The sequence below is a fragment of the Phyllobates terribilis genome, unplaced genomic scaffold (genome assembly GCF_046119375.1).
Source record: "Phyllobates terribilis strain yellow unplaced genomic scaffold, ASM4611937v1 Scaffold_13__5_contigs__length_258822181, whole genome shotgun sequence".
Taxonomy (NCBI): Eukaryota; Metazoa; Chordata; class Amphibia; order Anura; family Dendrobatidae; genus Phyllobates; species Phyllobates terribilis.
This window is the reverse complement of record NW_027362773.1, coordinates 97,192,989-97,213,435: the sequence shown is the minus strand read 5'-3', so window position 1 is coordinate 97,213,435 and position 20,447 is coordinate 97,192,989. Positions and strand designations below refer to the sequence as shown.

General features: G+C 43.9%; 1 protein-coding gene across 13 annotated transcripts in view; it reads left to right on the top strand.

The window, feature by feature from the left end:
* NAV2 (neuron navigator 2) overlaps positions 1-20,447 on the top strand; it is a 220,100-nt gene that overhangs the window by 77,977 nt on the left and 121,676 nt on the right. For all 13 annotated transcript variants that reach the window (XM_073658244.1, XM_073658235.1, XM_073658234.1 and 10 more), the window contains 2 exons: positions 618-690; positions 5,797-6,064. In XM_073658244.1, the coding sequence (XP_073514345.1) occupies positions 618-690; positions 5,797-6,064 (341 nt within the window). The remainder of the gene's footprint in view (positions 1-617; positions 691-5,796; positions 6,065-20,447) is intronic.

The window sequence follows — 20,447 nt, the reverse complement described above, 5'->3', positions numbered from 1 at the left end:
TACTGTGCAGTGCATATATACAGGACAGGAGGAGTGGTACTGTGCAGTGTATATACACAGGACAGGAGGAGTGGTACTGTGCAGTGTATATATACAGGACAGGAGGAGTGGTACTGTGCAGTGTATATATACAAGGTAGGAGGAGTGGTACTGTGCAGTGTATATATACAGGACAGGAGGAGTGGTACTGTGCAGTGTATATATACAGGGTAGGAGGAGTGGTACTGTGCAGTGTATATACAGGGTAGGAGGAGTGGTACTGTGCAGTGTATATACAGGACAGGAGGAGTGGTACTGTGCAGTGCATATATACAGGACAGGAGGAGTGGTACTGTGCAGTGTATATATACAGGGTAGGAGGAGTGGTACTGTGCAGTGTATATACAGGGTAGGAGGAGTGGTACTGTGCAGTGTATATATACAGGGTAGGAGGAGTGGTACTGTGCAGTGCATATATACGGGGTAGGAGGAGTGGTACTGTGCATTGTTCATGTATACAGAGTACAGATTGATACTGAGCACCTTATTTCATCTCTGAAGCCTCACATTCCTCTATCAGTGGGAGAATCCAGCTGTCATATCATGGTGTTTAATCTGTCACTTTGTATTTTCTTTAGATTGAGAACATTGATGCCTGCCTGAGCTTCCTGGCAGCTAAAGGAATTAACATACAAGGCCTGTCATCCGAGGGTGAGTCCACATGTGGCAATTCTTCTGAATGACATTGTGTGTGAACCTGGTGCACTGTCTTTATAACATTGTCCCTTCTCGTGGGACGCGTCCTTCATGATGATGGTGGTGATGATGATCAGCCATACAGTGCTGGGCATTGTAGTGGCTCAGTGCACTAGGGTAAGACCTTCATTTGGCTTAGGGTCCCCTTACAACACACTTTTTTGGCTCAAAAGTTTGGACAGCTGAGTGACAGTGTAAATTATGCCAAAATGATTATTTTTACCAATTTTTTTTTTTTATGTGCAAATAATATCTCCACTTGGTCGCATCAGCATTTTTTTTTTATCTTAAAAAGACAAGTGTCCAAGTGAACCTGGGGATTAGTCTGGACCAACTGGTCATCTAATGCTTATGGGGGTCTCCTGACTCTTCCGCGACAGACGCTGAGCACCTAGTCCTGAGACCTGACAATTTTTCCATTATGATATAATTCGCCTCAAGTTGAGGTTCGTCACGTGCCCCATGTGACCCTAGATCCCCCCTTCCCCAGAACGAGATGCCTTCCATTCATTACAAGTGTCTCCCGAAAAGCGAGTGAACGCCGGGATTATAGGTGTCACAATGTGAATTGACAAAGTAAATAAAGCCGCCGAGCGATGATTGTCCTTCCCCAAACTCTTAATTGTACGGATTTAAACTTGAAAAGAGAGATGTCACGTTATTTCACCCCCGAGAAGAATGTTCCCTTTGTCTCTGCGGCTCCGGGATCCAGAAATAGGTGGTGGATCTGATGTCACACTATTTCTGTGACACAAGTGCGGGGCTGGAAATACAGCGAGAAGTTGTTGTACCAGTTGTACACACAAAAATAAATGTGTCGGCATGGAGCGCGGGCATCGGAAAACTGCAGCCGATCCCGTATCGGGTAACGGGTCCGTGAACTTGTGAAACGTGATAGATTGTGGGTGCGATCGCCGGCCTCGTACAGCTGTGAGGATTCCTGGGTGATTATTTTTAATAGCTTTTATATACTGCAATATTATTCTTTGTTTCTATACGGCTGACACTTTGGAATCAATACCCTAAAATTGCACCACATACCCCCCCAAAAAAACCTCTCCAGCTAACATCATAGCACTTCTGTCCTCTTTTTGGAACAAGCGAACCTCCAAGATCTAAGTGCAAGTCTTTAGTTTAGCTCCATGAGTTTTACTTGTGTTTGTCTTTTTTTTTTAAATTTATATATATATTTAGTTTTTAGTTCTATTTTCAAGATCTCTGCTTGTTTGCATTGTGTTCATGCAGATTGATTACTTCTCACAGCTGAGGCTTTGCTGCAGTTGTATTCAGCCGTCACAATCTTTTGGAGCTAGACAGCACAAATCTCCCTCCTGTCCTCGTTACAGTGTATCAGCGCAGGTAAAATGTATCAGCTCGGAGTTGATTGACTAATAGAAAACAGTCTGGATACAATTGTAACAAATCCTCAGCAGCGAGTCAGGGACTGGTAAACAAGAATGGACACATTCACTGACAGCAAGCAGAGGTTTAGAAAGCATGAGGAGTAGAATCAGGACAACCTAATGATTGGGGTTTTGTAGATTTTTTGGTTTCTCCGTTGTTCCCGTCCTCCTAGTATTTACCAGGACCTTTTATTGGTGCCCAGTTCATTCTAGTAAAAAGCGGGGCACCGTGTGTGTTCAGGGGTCCGGTGCTAACCCATAACTTCTCAGGCTCACATGTCCTCTCTCTTAAGGAGTTGATTACTTCCCCTTGAGGATGTCACTTTCCTTGTACTTGACTGCAACTCCAGCTGTTGTGAAACTACAACTCCTACTATGCAGCGGTCAATCATGGCATGCTGGGAATTGCAATTTCACTCCAGCTGTAGGACCACAGGTGGCACAAGAGCATCTTAAGGCTCCTGGTGTTAAAGAAAATAATATATTTTGGTGTTTCGTACAGGGTTAAGGGGGCGGCCACCGTGCCATTGAGCTGCTTTTACCATCATTGCTTTACAGCAGTTGTCTGGAGATTTTCATTGACTTCTATGGGAAATCAGTTGGCATTCTTTACCTGTGCAGAGCTCATTGTGCAGGGACTGGGAGGAGGAGGTGAGCTGTGACATGGTCTGTTATGAATAGTGGATCCTGTATTCTCCCTATATAGGTGATACCATCATTGTAATCGTGCCTGTAATGATAATGAGACTGCTGAGAAGGTATCAGCTTATTATGAGGCTCAGTGGTCAGGAAAAACTGCAGGATTTCAGCATCCTCTTGGATATGGATATAGTAATATGGAAAATGTAAAAAAAAAAAATATTTAAAGGGGTTGTCCAGGCACAAGTATAAATAGCAAATTAGTGGGGGTCTGACACCCAAAATGATTTTTTTTGCTCCGTCAGCATATAAGCACAGAATGGATTGTGCTCAGCAGCTCCGATCAGAGTGTTTACATCCGGCTGACACCAGAGTAAAAAACAGCAGATCAGTGGGGGAGTCAGGTGTCGGACCCCTATTTGCTATTGCTGACCAATCCTGTAGATGGGGTATCAAATACATACAGCCCAGACAAACCCTTTAACATAAAAACCTGATTTAAAGAATAGGCCATATTCTGGCGACACATTCCCTTTAATGTTGCGGGGTTAGGTCTAGATTTGTGCCATTGATCCTGGAGATGATGTAATGCTGGAAATTAACCTGTATAGACCAGGTGGTACTTTCCTGGGTATTAACAGCCGAATCGTTCCCTGTCATTGCAGTCGGTTCTGATGCCCCATGCAGGGAAAGTAAGAAGTTAACCCTTGAAATCTCATTTTAGACTATGCCTGAAAAATCACTATAGATGGACAAAAACACCCGAAAAACCATTAGATCTAAGGAGGTGACTTTCTAAAATCTTGTGTCCTAGGAATATTGGACAGCAGATCTTATAGGCTTCATTGACTTCTGTGAGTGATGTGTGTATGGAGATGAGAACCCTCATCTGATGGCCTCTACTGGGAGTTGTAGTCATGTACAATCTATACAGTCTTTGTCTGACCAGGATCTGGGAATAATCGCAATTTGACTTCTATTTCGAGGGGATTTTAGGGGGATAACTGTTGTATTATAGGCTGGTGGGACGGGTGAGGGGATGATGAATCTCTTTTTTCACACCTCTTAATAAGTCATTGTTTGCCAGTGTCTCGCCCTCTTGTCTTGCACCCTGGGTGTCGCCTTTTCGGGCCCAGCTCCTCTTTTAACACTTGTAATGTATACACTTGTGGAAGCAGTCGGCACCTGTTTCCGGCTTCTTTTTGATTACTGACATTGAATGGAGCTGTCTGTGGTCAAGTGTCTCTGGTGATTAGTCCACTTTCGTGCCCCAAGCTGTCAGGCCCAGATTTTACTTCTGTAACCTAATGGGGCTAGTTTTGCCCCAGAAAGGGATTTTAATCATACGGTGCATAAGTTACTATTATGTAAGCAAAAATAAATCCCTTAAAATATCCTTCCCATGGCACTTACATAAGATATATTAAAGAGTTTCTTATATTTCCTATCAGAGAAATCTGCTTCTTTCTCCACCTATGAGCCATTTCTTCTCCTTCCCCTCCCTTCCGGCCTCTTGAGCTCACCATCCAATTAACTCATTCTTGCTCAAGACAAGACAGACTACCAGTGCAGTGAGGTGTGAGGTTACACATCATATTATACTCTATGGAGAGGGGAGGAGGAGTGAGGAGCAGAGTGAGGAAAGATCCTGCTGAGCTTTCTGACAAGTCTTTTACCTAAGGGCAGAGCTGGATTCACCTCTACACTGATCAGTACTGCTAAATATTGCTTCAGCTGCTTTTGTCTGTGTGCTAACTAAGGAATGAAGAGCAGAAATCAATCATCTCTGTATTCTAAAAAGTTACTTAAAAGTATAGTTAACCCTTTAAAGAGAGAAGCATTCTTATCTCCTGGGTATATAAAGTAGCTTATACCAGCCAACCAGAGCTTGATCTACTTTACATATTTTTTTCCCACGTAACATAGCTTTGAAACTAAGTCTTCATACCCAGTGAGAGCCACTATCCTCCCCGAGCTAATCTGCTGGGAACATAGCGGATCAGGTTGCAGAGCAGTTTTGTGAGACGATACATGTTGTGACCAATGTTGTATTGTCTTATACGTTGTGGGCCGTGTCCAGACGCTTCATCTCCAGAGAAGGGCTGATGTGATCAGGGTCATCTGCTGTCAGTAATGTGTGTGGTAGCCATTATCAGAGCTCGTCCTTGTGTGGAGTCTGTAGATCGTGTGCACTTCTCCCTCTACCTACATCAGCGCTGCCGGCCTGTGTCTGCACACCGACCTCTCAAATAATAAGCCAGTGGTATTCCCTCCCTACAGCTGCTCCCACCCACCTCAACCTCCGCTGCACAGGACAAGGCATTATCCATGGGTCCATATTAGGGTTCGATACTGACAAATGGGTCAATGAGAAAAGAAGAAGTTATATTGTGCATTACATATACCCAGAGGTTGCACTGTGCATTACATATACCCAGAGGTTGTACTGTGCATTGCATATACCCAGAGGTTGTACTGTGCATTGCATATACCCAGAGGTTGTACTCTGCATTGCATATACCCAGAGGTTGTACTGTGCATTACATATACCCAGAGGTTGTACTGTGCATTACATATAAGCAGAAGTTGTACTGTGCATTACATATACCCAGAGGTTGTACTGTGCATTACATATACCCAGAGGTTGTACTGTGCATTACATATACCCAGAGGTTGTACTTCGCATTACATATAATAAGAGGTTGTACTGTGCATTACATATGACTGGAACCCTGCATAGTCACCCAGAGGAGCAGGATTAGAGCATCTGCTGAATATTTAACGTAGCCCTGTGCACCCACATACACAATGCAATACAAGCTGATAATAACGTATAATGTACAGAACATGAATACCTATGAAATAAGTACAAGTGCGTAGATCTGCAGCAAAGTGTGGACGTAGCCGTCTGCATATGGAGAATGAAGTGATGCTGAGAAGTAAGTGTCGCTGTGCAGTATCTGTAATAATCGCTGTAATCAGACCCCACTGACTGTTCTGTATCTTTATCTTTTTACAGAGATCAGGAATGGAAATTTAAAAGCCATCCTCGGCCTGTTCTTCAGCCTGTCGCGTTTCAAGCAACAGCAGCAGCAAACCCAGAAACAGAATTGTCACCAGCCGGCTCCAGCACCCCAACATTCAGGAACGCCAAACCAGTGCCAGCAGCCATACCATCCCTCCAGCACCCCCCATGCCCAGCCCTATTCACCCGCTCCAGTCCAGTGCCAACAACCGCAGCAACCTCCCCAGTCACAGAGTAAAGCACAAGGAGAGATGCACTCCAGGTACCGGCACCAGCGCTGCACTAATAATAATACTTTTTATTTTTATAGCGTCAACATATTCCGCAGAACTTTACATTTTGGAGATGTATCTATATGGCCTCCTGTCATTACACAGAGCCGACTTCTCTATAGACACCTCACCCCGGTGTACAGCAGTACATGTGCAAATAGAGACCCCTCCTCAGGGGTGCAGCACTACGTGGGTAGATAGCAATCCCTCCTCAGGTGTATAGCACCACATGGACTGATAGAGACCCCTCCTCAGGGGTATAGCACCACGTGGACAGATAGAGACCCCTCCTCAGGGGTATAGTACCACATGGACAGATAGAGACCCCTCCAGGGGTATAGCAGCAGGTGGGGAGATAGAGCCCCCTCCTCAGGTGTATAGCCCCACATAGCTAATAGAGACCCCCCCTCCTCAGGGGTATAGAACCACGTGGCAAATAGAGACCCCCTCCTCAGGGCTATAGCACCACGTGACAAATAGAGACCCCTCCTGAGTGGTACAGCACCACGTGGGCAGATAGAGACCCCGCCCCAGGTGTATAGCACCACGTGGTGAGAGAGACCCATTCTCAGGTGTATTATACCACTAGGCAGATAGAGACCCCCCTTAAGTGTATTATACCACCTGGGCAGATAGAGACCCCTCCTTAGGTGTATTATACCACCTGGGCAGGTAGAGACCCCCTCCTTAGGTGTATTATACCACCTAGGCAGATAGAGACCCCTCCTCAGGTGTATTATATCACCTGGGCAGATAGAGACCCCTCCTCAGGTGTATTATACTACCTGGGCAGATAGAGACCCCTCCTCAGGTGTATTATACTACCTGGGCAGATAGAGACCCCTCCTCAGGTGTATTATACTACCTGGGCAGATAGAGACCCCTCCTCAGGTGTATTATACTACCTGGGCAGATGGAGACCCCTCCTTAGGTGTATTATACCACCTAGGCAGATAGAGACCCCTCCTCAGGTGTATTATACAACCTGGGCAGATAGAGACCCCTCCTCAGGTGTGTTATACTACCTGGGTAGATAGAGACCCCTCCTCAGGTGTGTTATACTACCTGGGCAGATAGAGACCCCTCCTCAGGTGTATTCTACCACCTGGGCAGATAGAGACCCCTCCTCAGGTGTATTCTACCACCTGGGCAGATAGAGACCCCTCCTCAGGTGTATTATACCACCCGGGCAGAGAGAGACCCCTTCTCAGGTGTATTATACCACCTGGGCAGATAAAGACCCCTCCTTAGGTGTATTATACCATCTGTATAGATAGAGACCCCTCCTCAGGTATATTGTGCCCTGCAGTTAGCTAGAGACCTTGCTCTGCTATAGTAGCGCCAATGATCAGATGGAGACCCCTCCTCAGATGTATGCCGTATATAGACCCCTCATATTCAGACACTTGAGGGTCTGTAAACATTCTGACTGTCTCTCTAATAACTTACACTTTGCCATATTCTCAGGTTGTTAGTGTGAAGTTGATCCATATATTAGAGCATACCTTGGATGGTGTCATTACACAAACCTTACATTAGCTATAAATTGCAGCTGACCCCGCTGACTTCCACCCCGGCAGGTTCTCATGACATCATGTAGAATAAGGCCCTTTGTAGCAGTGACATATAGCGCAATTAGCTGATTAGCCCGAGGAAAATCCTCAGTGTAACACAAAACCTCTCCTTTTTAAGTTTTTCAATGGAAAAATCTCATGCAAACATTAACTTGGGGTGGAGGACAAAAATACGTCCTTATCGGCGTCTGAAGGAAAGGAAGGTCTTATGTGCAGAGGAGCCGACCTTTGAGATGTGTATAGACTACTATGATCTTTAATAACTGCATATTATGAAGGAGGGGGACTTCAGCCAGAATCAGTGGCCAAAGCATTGCGTTAAGTTGCCCATAACCTGAAGCAATGATGTGGCCCCTAATTCTTCTACATAATATGCAATTATTAATCATCCCCCAAATTGGAGCATAAATCAGTGGTGCGAATAAATCCACAAAAGTCTGTAAAATCCTACAGGCAGTGGCGTCTTCCCCACCAACCAGTCCTTGCCTCTCCCACTGGTGTCCCTTAATTGCTTGTACGATCGTTGCTTGATTTTTTAGCTGTTTCACCCACGGATCTGTGCTTCCCTTACAATCATCTGTATGATTTTGCAGTGAAAACGCTGCTCCCGTTTAAAATCAGAGGAGGGAAGGAAGAAGGTCCTGTGTAGTGCTCGGCACTCGCGTAGAGTGAGGCTTTCTAAGAGGCTTAGTGGCTTTCCGGCTCGTGCAAACGACCATATTTTCGATCCAAGTGCATTTCGACAAAACGTTGGATCTCACACAGACCAATGTTATTCTATGGGGTCGTGCACATATCCGATTTTTCATCTGTCCAAGGAAAAAATCTCAGTATACACAATTTGCATCTGTAAATCGGATCTCACTTGGCCATGCAAGTCAACGGGCCCATGAAAAAAAAGGACGGCACTCGAATGACAGCTGTGTGCAGTCCGATATTCACTGACTGACAGAATGGAGAAGATGGAGACATTTTTTTCTCTCTCTTCTCCACATGCGAGAGAATCTGACCACACTCTGACCACATTATGCTGAAACTCTGATCACACTATGCTGAAACTCTGATCACACTATGCTGAAACTCTGATCACACTATGCTGAAACTCTGATCACACTATGCTGAAACTCTGATCACACTATGCTGAAACTCTGATCACACTATGCTGAAACTCTGATCACACTATGCTGAAACTCTGATCACACTATGCTGACACTCTGATCACACTATGCTGAAACTCTGATCACACTATGCTGAAACTCTGATCACACTATGCTGAAACTCTGATCACACTATGCTGAAACTCTGATCACACTGTGCTGACACTGATCACACTGTGATTACACTATGCTGACACTGATCACACTGTGATTACACTATGCTGACACTGATCACACTATGCTGACACTGATCACACTGTGATCACACTATGCTGAAACTCTGATCACACTATGCTGACACTCTGATCACACTATGCTGACACTCTGATCACACTATGCTGACACTCTGATCACACTAATTACAGTATGTTGACACTGATTACACTATGCTGACTCTCTGAATACACTATACTGACACTCTGATCACACTATGCTGAAACTCTGATCACACTATGCTGAAACTCTGATCACACTATGCTGAAACTCTGATTACACTGTGCTGACACTGATCACACTGTGATTACACTATGCTGACACTGATCACACTGTGATTACACTATGCTGACACTGATCACACTGTGATTACACTATGCTGACACTGATCACACTGTGATTACACTATGCTGACACTGATCACACTGTGATTACACTATGCTGACACTGATCACACTGTGATTACACTATGCTGACACTGATCACACTATGCTGACACTGATCACACTGTGATTACACTATGCTGACACTGATCACACTATGCTGACACTGATCACACTGTGATTACACTATGCTGACACTGATCACACTATGCTGACACTGATCACACTGTGATTACACTATGCTGACACTGATCACACTATGCTGACACTCTAATCACACTATGCTGACACACTGATCACACTAATTACAGTATGTTGACACTGATTACACTATGCTGACTCTCTGAATACACTATACTGACACTCTGATCACACTATGCTGACACACTGATCACACTAATTACAGTATGTTGACACTGATCACACTATGCTGACACTCTGATCACACTATGCTGAAACTCTGATCACACTATGCTGAAACTCTGATCACACTATGCTGAAACTCTGATCACACTATGCTGAAACTCTGATCACACTATGCTGAAACTCTGATTACACTGTGCTGACACTGATCACACTGTGATTACACTATGCTGACACTGATCACACTGTGATTACACTATGCTGACACTGATCACACTGTGATTACACTATGTTGACACTGATCACACTATGCTGACACTGATCACACTGTGATTACACTATGCTGACACTGATCACACTATGCTGAAACTCTGATCACACTATGCTGACACTCTGATCACACTATGCTGACACTCTGATCACACTATGCTGACACTCTGATCACACTATGCTGACACACTGATCACACTAATTACAGTATGTTGACACTGATTACACTACGCTGACTCTCTGAATACACTATACTGACATTCTGATCACACTATGCTGACACTCTGATCACACTATGCTGACACTCTGATCACACTATGCTGAAACTCTGATCACACTATGCTGACACTCTGATCACACTATGCTGACACTGATCACACTATGCTGACACTCTGATCACACTATGCTGACACTCTGATCACACTATGCTGACACTGATCACACTGTGATTACACATTGCTGACACTGATCACACTGTGATCACACTATGCTGACACTGATCACACTGTGATTACACTATGCTGACACTCTGATCACACTGATCACACTAATTACAGTATGTTGACACTGATTACACTACGCTGACACTCTGATCACACTATGCTGAAACTCTGATCACACTGTGCTGACACTGATCACACTGTGATTACACATTGCTGACACTGATCACACTGTGATCACACTATGCTGACACTGATCACACTGTGATTACACTATGCTGACACTGATCACACTATGCTGACACTCTGATCACACTATGCTGACACACTGATCACACTAATTACAGTATGTTGACACTGATTACACTATGCTGACACTCTGATCACACTATGCTGAAACTCTGATCACACTATGCTGAAACTCTGATCACACTATGCTGAAACTCTGATTACACTGTGATTACACTATGCTGACACTGATCACACTATGCTGACACTCTGATCACACTATGCTGACACTCTGATCACACTATGCTGAAACTCTGATCACACTATGCTGACACTCTGATCACACTATGCTGACACACTGATCACACTAATTACAGTATGTTGACACTGATTACACTATGCTGACACTCTGATCACACTATGCTGAAACTCTGATCACACTATGCTGAAACTCTGATCACACTATGCTGAAACTCTGATCACACTATGCTGAAACTCTGATCACACTGTGCTGACACTGATCACACTGTGATTACACTATGCTGACACTGATCACACTGTGATTACACTATGCTGACACTGATCACACTGTGATTACACTATGCTGACACTGATCACACTATGCTGACACTGATCACACTATGCGGAAACTCTGATCACACTATGCGGAAACTCTGATCACACTATGCGGAAACTCTGATCACACTATGCGGAAACTCTGATCACACTATGCGGAAACTCTGATCACGCTATGCGGAAACTCTGATCACGCTATGCGGAAACTCTGATCACGCTATGCTGACACACTGATTACGCTATGCTGACACTGATCACGCTATGCTGACACTGATCACACTATGCTGACACTGATCACACTATGCTGACACTGATCACACTATGCGGAAACTCTGATCATACTATGCGGAAACTCTGATCATACTATGCGGAAACTCTGATCATACTATGCGGAAACTCTGATCATACTATGCGGAAACTCTGATCATACTATGCGGAAACTCTGATCATACTATGCGGAAACTCTGATTACACTATGCTGACACTGATCACACTATGCTGACACTGATCACACTATGCTGACACTGATCACACTATGCTGACCCTCTGATCACACTATGCTGAAACTCTGATCACACTATGCTGAAACTCTGATCACACTATACTGACACTCTGATCACACTATGCTGACACACTGATCACACTAATTACAGTATGTTGACACTGATCACACTATGCTGACACACTGATCACACTAATTACAGTATGTTGACACTGATCACACTATGCTGACACACTGATCACACTAATTACAGTATGTTGACACTGATCACACTATGCTGAAACTCTGATCACACTATGCTGAAACTCTGATCACACTATGCTGACACTCTGATCACACTATGCTGACACACTGATCACACTATGCTGACACACTGATCACACTAATTATAGTATGTTGACACTGATTACACTATGCTGACTCTCTGAATACACTATGCTGACACTCTGATCACACTATGCTGAAACTCTGATCACACTGTGCTGACACTGATCACACTGTGATCACACTATGCTGACACTGATCACACTGTGCTGACACTGATCACACTGTGATTACACTATGCTGACACTGATTACACTATGCTGACACTGATCACACTATGCTGACACTGATCACACTATGCTGACACTGATCACACTATGCTGACACTGATCACACTATGCTGACACTGATCACACTATGCAGACACTGATCACACTATGCTGACACTGATCACACTGTGATTACACTATGCTGAAACTCTGATCACACTATGCTGACACTCTGATCACACTATGCTGACACTCTGATCACACTATGCTGACACTCTGATCACACTATGCTGACACTCTGATCACACTATGCTGACACACTGATCACACTAATTACAGTATGTTGACACTGATTACACTATGCTGACTCTCTGATCACACTATGCTGACACTCTGATCACACTATGCTGACACTCTGATCACACTATGCTGAAACTCTGATCACACTATGCTGACACTGATCACACTGTGATTACACTATGCTGACACTGATCACACTGTGATTACACTATGCTGACACTGATCACACTATGCTGACACTGATCACACTGTGATTACACTATGCTGACACTGATCACACTATGCTGACACTGATCACACTGTGATTACACTATGCTGACACTGATCACACTATGCTGACACTCTAATCACACTATGCTGACACACTGATCACACTAATTACAGTATGTTGACACTGATTACACTATGCTGAAACTCTGATCACACTATGCTGAAACTCTGATCACACTATGCTGACACTCTGATCACACTATGCTGACACTCTGATCACACTATGCTGACACTCTGATCACACTATGCTGACACACTGATCACACTAATTACAGTATGTTGACACTGATTACACTATGCTGACACTCTGATCACACTATGCTGACACTGATCACACTATGCTGACACTCTGATCACACTATGCTGACACTCTGATCACACTATGCTGAAACTCTGATCACACTATGCTGAAACTTTGATCACACTATGCTGAAACTCTGATTACACTGTGCTGACACTGATCACACTGATTACACTATGCTGACACTGATCACACTGTGATTACACTATGCTGACACTGATCACACTGTGATTACACTATGCTGACACTGATCACACTGTGATTACACTATGCTGACACTGATCACACTATGCTGACACTGATCACACTGTGATTACACTATGCTGACACTGATCACACTATGCTGACACTCTGATCACACTATGCTGACACTCTGATCACACTATGCTGACACTCTGATCACACTATGCTGACACACTGATCACACTAATTACAGTATGTTGACACTGATTACACTACGCTTACTCTCTGAATACACTATGCTGACACTCTGATCACACTATGCTGAAACTCTGATCACACTATGCTGAAACTCTGATCACACTATGCTGACACTCTGATCACACTATGCTGACACTCTGATCACACTATGCTGAAACTCTGATCACACTGTGCTGACACTGATCACACTGTGATTACACTATGCTGACACTGATCACACTGTGATTACACTATGCTGACACTGATCACACTATGCTGACACTGATCACACTGTGATTACACTATGCTGAAACTCTGATCACACTATGCTGAAACTCTGATCACACTATGCTGACACTCTGATCACACTATGCTGACACTCTGATCACACTATGCTGACACTCTGATCACACTATGCTGACACACTGATCACACTAATTACAGTATGTTGACACTGATTACACTATGCTGACTCTCTGAATACACTATGCTGACACTGATCACACTATGCTGACACTCTGATCACACTATGCTGACACTCTGATCACACTATGCTGACACTCTGATCACACTATGCTGACACTCTGATCACACTATGCTGACACTCTGATCACACTATGCTGACACACTGATCACACTAATTACAGTATGTTGACACTGATTACACTATGCTGACACTCTGATCACACTATGCTGACACTGATCACACTATGCTGACACTCTGATCACACTATGCTGACACTCTGATCACACTATGCTGACACTCTGATCACACTATGCTGACACTCTGATCACACTATGCTGAAACTCTGATCACACTATGCTGAAACTCTGATCACACTATGCTGAAACTCTGATTACACTGTGCTGACACTGATCACACTGTGATTACACTATGCTGACACTGATCACACTGTGATTACACTATGCTGACACTGATCACACTGTGATTACACTATGCTGACACTGATCACACTGTGATTACACTATGCTGACACTGATCACACTGTGATTACACTATGCTGACACTGATCACACTATGCTGACACTGATCACACTGTGATTACACTATGCTGACTCTGATCACACTATGCTGACACTCTGATCACACTATGCTGACACTCTGATCACACTATGCTGACACTCTGATCACACTATGCTGACACACTGATCACACTAATTACAGTATGTTGACACTGATTACACTACGCTTACTCTCTGAATACACTATGCTGACACTCTGATCACACTATGCTGACACTCTGATCACACTATGCTGAAACTCTGATCACACTATGCTGAAACTCTGATCACACTATGCTGACACTCTGATCACACTATGCTGACACACTGATCACACTAATTACAGTATGTTGACACTGATTACACTATGCTGACTCTCTGAATACACTATGCTGACTCTCTGAATACACTATGCTGACACTCTGATCACACTATGCTGAAACTCTTATCACACTATGCTGAAACTCTGATCACACTATGCTGAAACTCTGATCACACTATGCTGAAACTCTGATCACACTATGCTGAAACTCTGATCACACTATGCTGAAACTCTGATCACACTGTGCTGACACTGATCACACTATGCTGAAACTCTGATCACACTATGCTGAAACTCTGATCACACTATGCTGAAACTCTGATCACACTGTGCTGACACTGATCACACTGTGATTACACTATGCTGACACTGATCACACTGTGATTACACTATGCTGACACTGATCACACTATGCTGACACTGATCACACTGTGATTACACTATGCTGAAACTCTGATCACACTATGCTGAAACTCTGATCACACTATGCTGACACTCTGATCACACTATGCTGACACTCTGATCACACTATGCTGACACTCTGATCACACTATGCTGACACACTGATCACACTAATTACAGTATGTTGACACTGATTACACTATGCTGACTCTCTGAATACACTATGCTGACTCTCTGAATACACTATGCTGACACTCTGATCACACTATGCTGACACTCTGATCACACTATGCTGACACTCTGATCACACTATGCTGACACTCTGATCACACTATGCTGACACTCTGATCACACTATGCTGAAACTCTGATCACACTGTGATTACACATTGCTGACACTGATCACACTGTGATTACACTATGCTGACACTGATCACACTATGCTGACACTCTGATCACACTATGCTGACACACTGATCACACTAATTACAGTATGTTGACACTGATTACACTATGCTGACACTCTGATCACACTATGCTGAAACTCTGATCACACTATGCTGAAACTCTGATCACACTGTGATTACACTATGCTGACACTGATCACACTATGCTGACACTCTGATCACACTATGCTGACACTCTGATCACACTATGCTGAAACTCTGATCACACTATGCTGACACTCTGATCACACTATGCTGACACACTGATCACACTAATTACAGTATGTTGACACTGATCACACTATGCTGACACTCTGATCACACTATGCTGACACTCTGATCACACTATGCTGAAACTCTGATCACACTATGCTGAAACTCTGATCACACTATGCTGAAACTCTGATCACACTATGCTGAAACACTGATCACACTGTGCTGACACTGATCACACTGTGATTACACTATGCTGACACTGATCACACTGTGATTACACTATGCTGACACTGATCACACTATGCTGACACTGATCACACTATGCTGACACTGATCACACTATGCTGACACTGATCACACTATGCGGAAACTCTGATCACACTATGCGGAAACTCTGATCACACTATGCGGAAACTCTGATCACACTATGCGGAAACTCTGATCACACTATGCGGAAACTCTGATCACACTATGCGGAAACTCTGATCACACTATGCGGAAACTCTGATCACACTATGCGGAAACTCTGATCACGCTATGCGGAAACTCTGATCACGCTATGCGGAAACTCTGATCACGCTATGCTGACACTGATCACACTATGCTGACACTGATCACACTATGCTGACACTGATCACACTATGCTGACACTGATCACACTATGCTGACACTGATCACACTATGCTGACACTGATCACACTATGCTGACACTGATCACACTATGCTGACACTGATCACACTATGCTGACACTGATCACACTATGCTGACACTGATCACACTATGCTGACACTGATCACACTATGCTGACACTGATCACACTATGCTGACACTGATCACACTATGCTGACACTGATCACACTATGCTGACACTGATCACACTATGCTGACACTCTGATTACACTATGCTGACACTCTGATTACACTATGCTGACACTCTGATTACACTATGCTGACACTCTGATTACACTATGCTGACACTCTGATTACACTATGCGGACACTCTGATTACACTATGCGGACACTCTGATTACACTATGCGGACACTCTGATTACACTATGCGGACACTCTGATTACACTATGCGGACACTCTGATTACACTATGCGGACACTCTGATTACACTATGCGGACACTCTGATTACACTATGCGGACACTCTGATTACACTATGCGGACACTCTGATTACACTATGCGGACACTCTGATTACACTATGCGGACACTCTGATTACACTATGCGGACACTCTGATTACACTATGCGGACACTCTGATTACACTATGCGGACACTCTGATTACACTATGCGGACACTCTGATTACACTATGCGGACACTCTGATTACACTATGCGGACACTCTGATTACACTATGCGGACACTCTGATTACACTATGCGGACACTCTGATTACACTATGCGGACACTCTGATTACACTATGCGGACACTCTGATTACACTATGCGGAAACTCTGATTACACTATGCGGACACTCTGATTACACTATGCGGACACTCTGATTACACTATGCGGACACTCTGATTACACTATGCGGACACTCTGATTACACTATGCGGAAACTCTGATCACACTATGCGGAAACTCTGATCATACTATGCGGAAACTCTGATCATACTATGCGGAAACTCTGATCACACTATGCTGACACTGATCACACTATGCTGACACTGATCACACTATGCTGACCCTCTGATCACACTATGCTGAAACTCTGATCACACTATGCTGACACACTGATCACACTAATTACAGTATGTTGACACTGATCACACTATGCTGACACTCTGATCACACTATGCTGAAACTCTGATCACACTATGCTGAAACTCTGATCACACTATGCTGACACTCTGATCACACTATGCTGACACACTGATCACACTATGCTGACACTGATCACTGTGATTACACTATGCTGACACTGATCACACTATGCTGACACTGATCACACTATGCTGACACTGATCACACTATGCTGACACTGATCACACTATGCTGACACTGATCACACTATGCTGACACTGATCACACTATGCGGAAACTCTGATCACACTATGCGGAAACTCTGATCACACTATGCGGAAACTCTGATCACACTATGCGGAAACTCTGATCACACTATGCGGAAACTCTGATCACACTATGCGGAAACTCTGATCACTCTATGCGGAAACTCTGATCACACTATGCGGAAACTCTGATCACACTATGCGGAAACTCTGATCACACTATGCGGAAATTCTGATCACACTATGCGGAAACTCTGATTGCACTATGCTGACACTGATCACACTGTGATCACACTATGCTGACACTCTGATCACACTATGCTGACACTGATCACACTATGCTGACACTGATCACACTATGCTGACCCTCTGATCACACTATGCTGAAACTCTGATCACACTATGCTGACACACTGATCACACTAATTACAGTATGTTGACACTGATCACACTATGCTGACACTCTGATCACACTATGCTGAAACTCTGATCACACTATGCTGAAACTCTGATCACACTATGCTGACACTCTGATCACACTATGCTGACACACTGATCACACTATGCTGACACTGATCACTGTGATTACACTATGCTGACACTGATCACACTATGCTGACACTGATCACACTATGCTGACACTGATCACACTATGCTGACACTGATCACACTATGCTGACACTGATCACACTATGCGGAAACTCTGATCACACTATGCGGAAACTCTGATCACACTATGCGGAAACTCTGATCACACTATGCGGAAACTCTGATCACACTATGCGGAAACTCTGATCACACTATGCGGAAACTCTGATCACACTATGCGGAAACTCTGATCACTCTATGCGGAAACTCTGATCACACTATGCGGAAACTCTGATCACACTATGCGGAAACTCTGATCACACTATGCGGAAACTCTGATCACACTATGCGGAAACTCTGATTGCACTATGCTGACACTGATCACACTGTGATCACACTATGCTGACACTCTGATTACACTATGCGGAAACTGATCACACTATGCGGAAACTCTGATCACACTATGCGGAAACTCTGATCACACTATGCGGAAACTCTGATCACACTATGCGGAAACTCTGATCACACTATGCGGAAACTCTGATCACACTATGCGGAAACTCTGATCACACTATGCGGAAACTCTGATCACACTATGCGGAAACTCTGATCACACTATGCGGAAACTCTGATCACACTATGCGGAAACTCTGATCACACTATGCGGAAACTCTGATCATACTATGCGGAAACTCTGATTACACTATGCGGAAACTCTGATTACACTATGCTGACACTGATCACACTATGCTGACACTTTGATTACACTATGCGGAAACTCTGATCACACTATGCGGAAACTCTGATCACACTATGCGGAAACTCTGATCACACTATGCGGAAACTCTGATCATACTATGCGGAAACTCTGATTACACTATGCTGACACTGATCACACTATGCGGAAACTCTGATCATACTATGTGGAAACTCTGATCACACTATGCGGAAACTCTGATTGCACTATGCTGACACTGATCACACTGTGATCACACTATGCTGACACTCTGATTACACTATGCTGATACTGATCACACTATGTTGACTCTGATTACACTATGCTGACACTCTGATTACACTGTGCGGAAACTCTGATCACACTATGCGGAAACTCTGATCACACTATGCGGAAACTCTGATCACACTATGCGGAAACTCTGATCACACTATGCGGAAACTCTGATCACACTATGCGGAAACTCTGATCACTCTATGCGGAAACTCTGATCACACTATGCGGAAACTCTGATCATACTATGCGGAAACTCTGATTTCACTATGCTGACACTGATCACACTATGCTGACACTGATCACACTATGCTGACACTGATCACACTATGCTGACCCTCTGATCACACTATGCTGAAACTCTGATCACACTATGCTGAAACTCTGATCACACTATACTGACACTCTGATCACACTATGCTGACACACTGATCACACTAATTACAGTATGTTGACACTGATCACACTATGCTGACACTCTGATCACACTATGCTGAAACTCTGATCACACTATGCTGAAACTCTGATCACACTATGCTGACACTCTGATCACACTATGCTGACACTCTGATCACACTATGCTGACACTCTGATCACACTATGCTGACACTCTGATCACACTATGCTGACACACTGATCACACTAATTATAGTATGTTGACACTGATTACACTATGCTGACTCTCTGAATACACTATGCTGACACTCTGATCACACTATGCTGAAACTCTGATCACACTGTGCTGACACTGATCACACTGTGATTACACTATGCTGACACTGATCACACTGTGCTGACACTGATCACACTGATTAC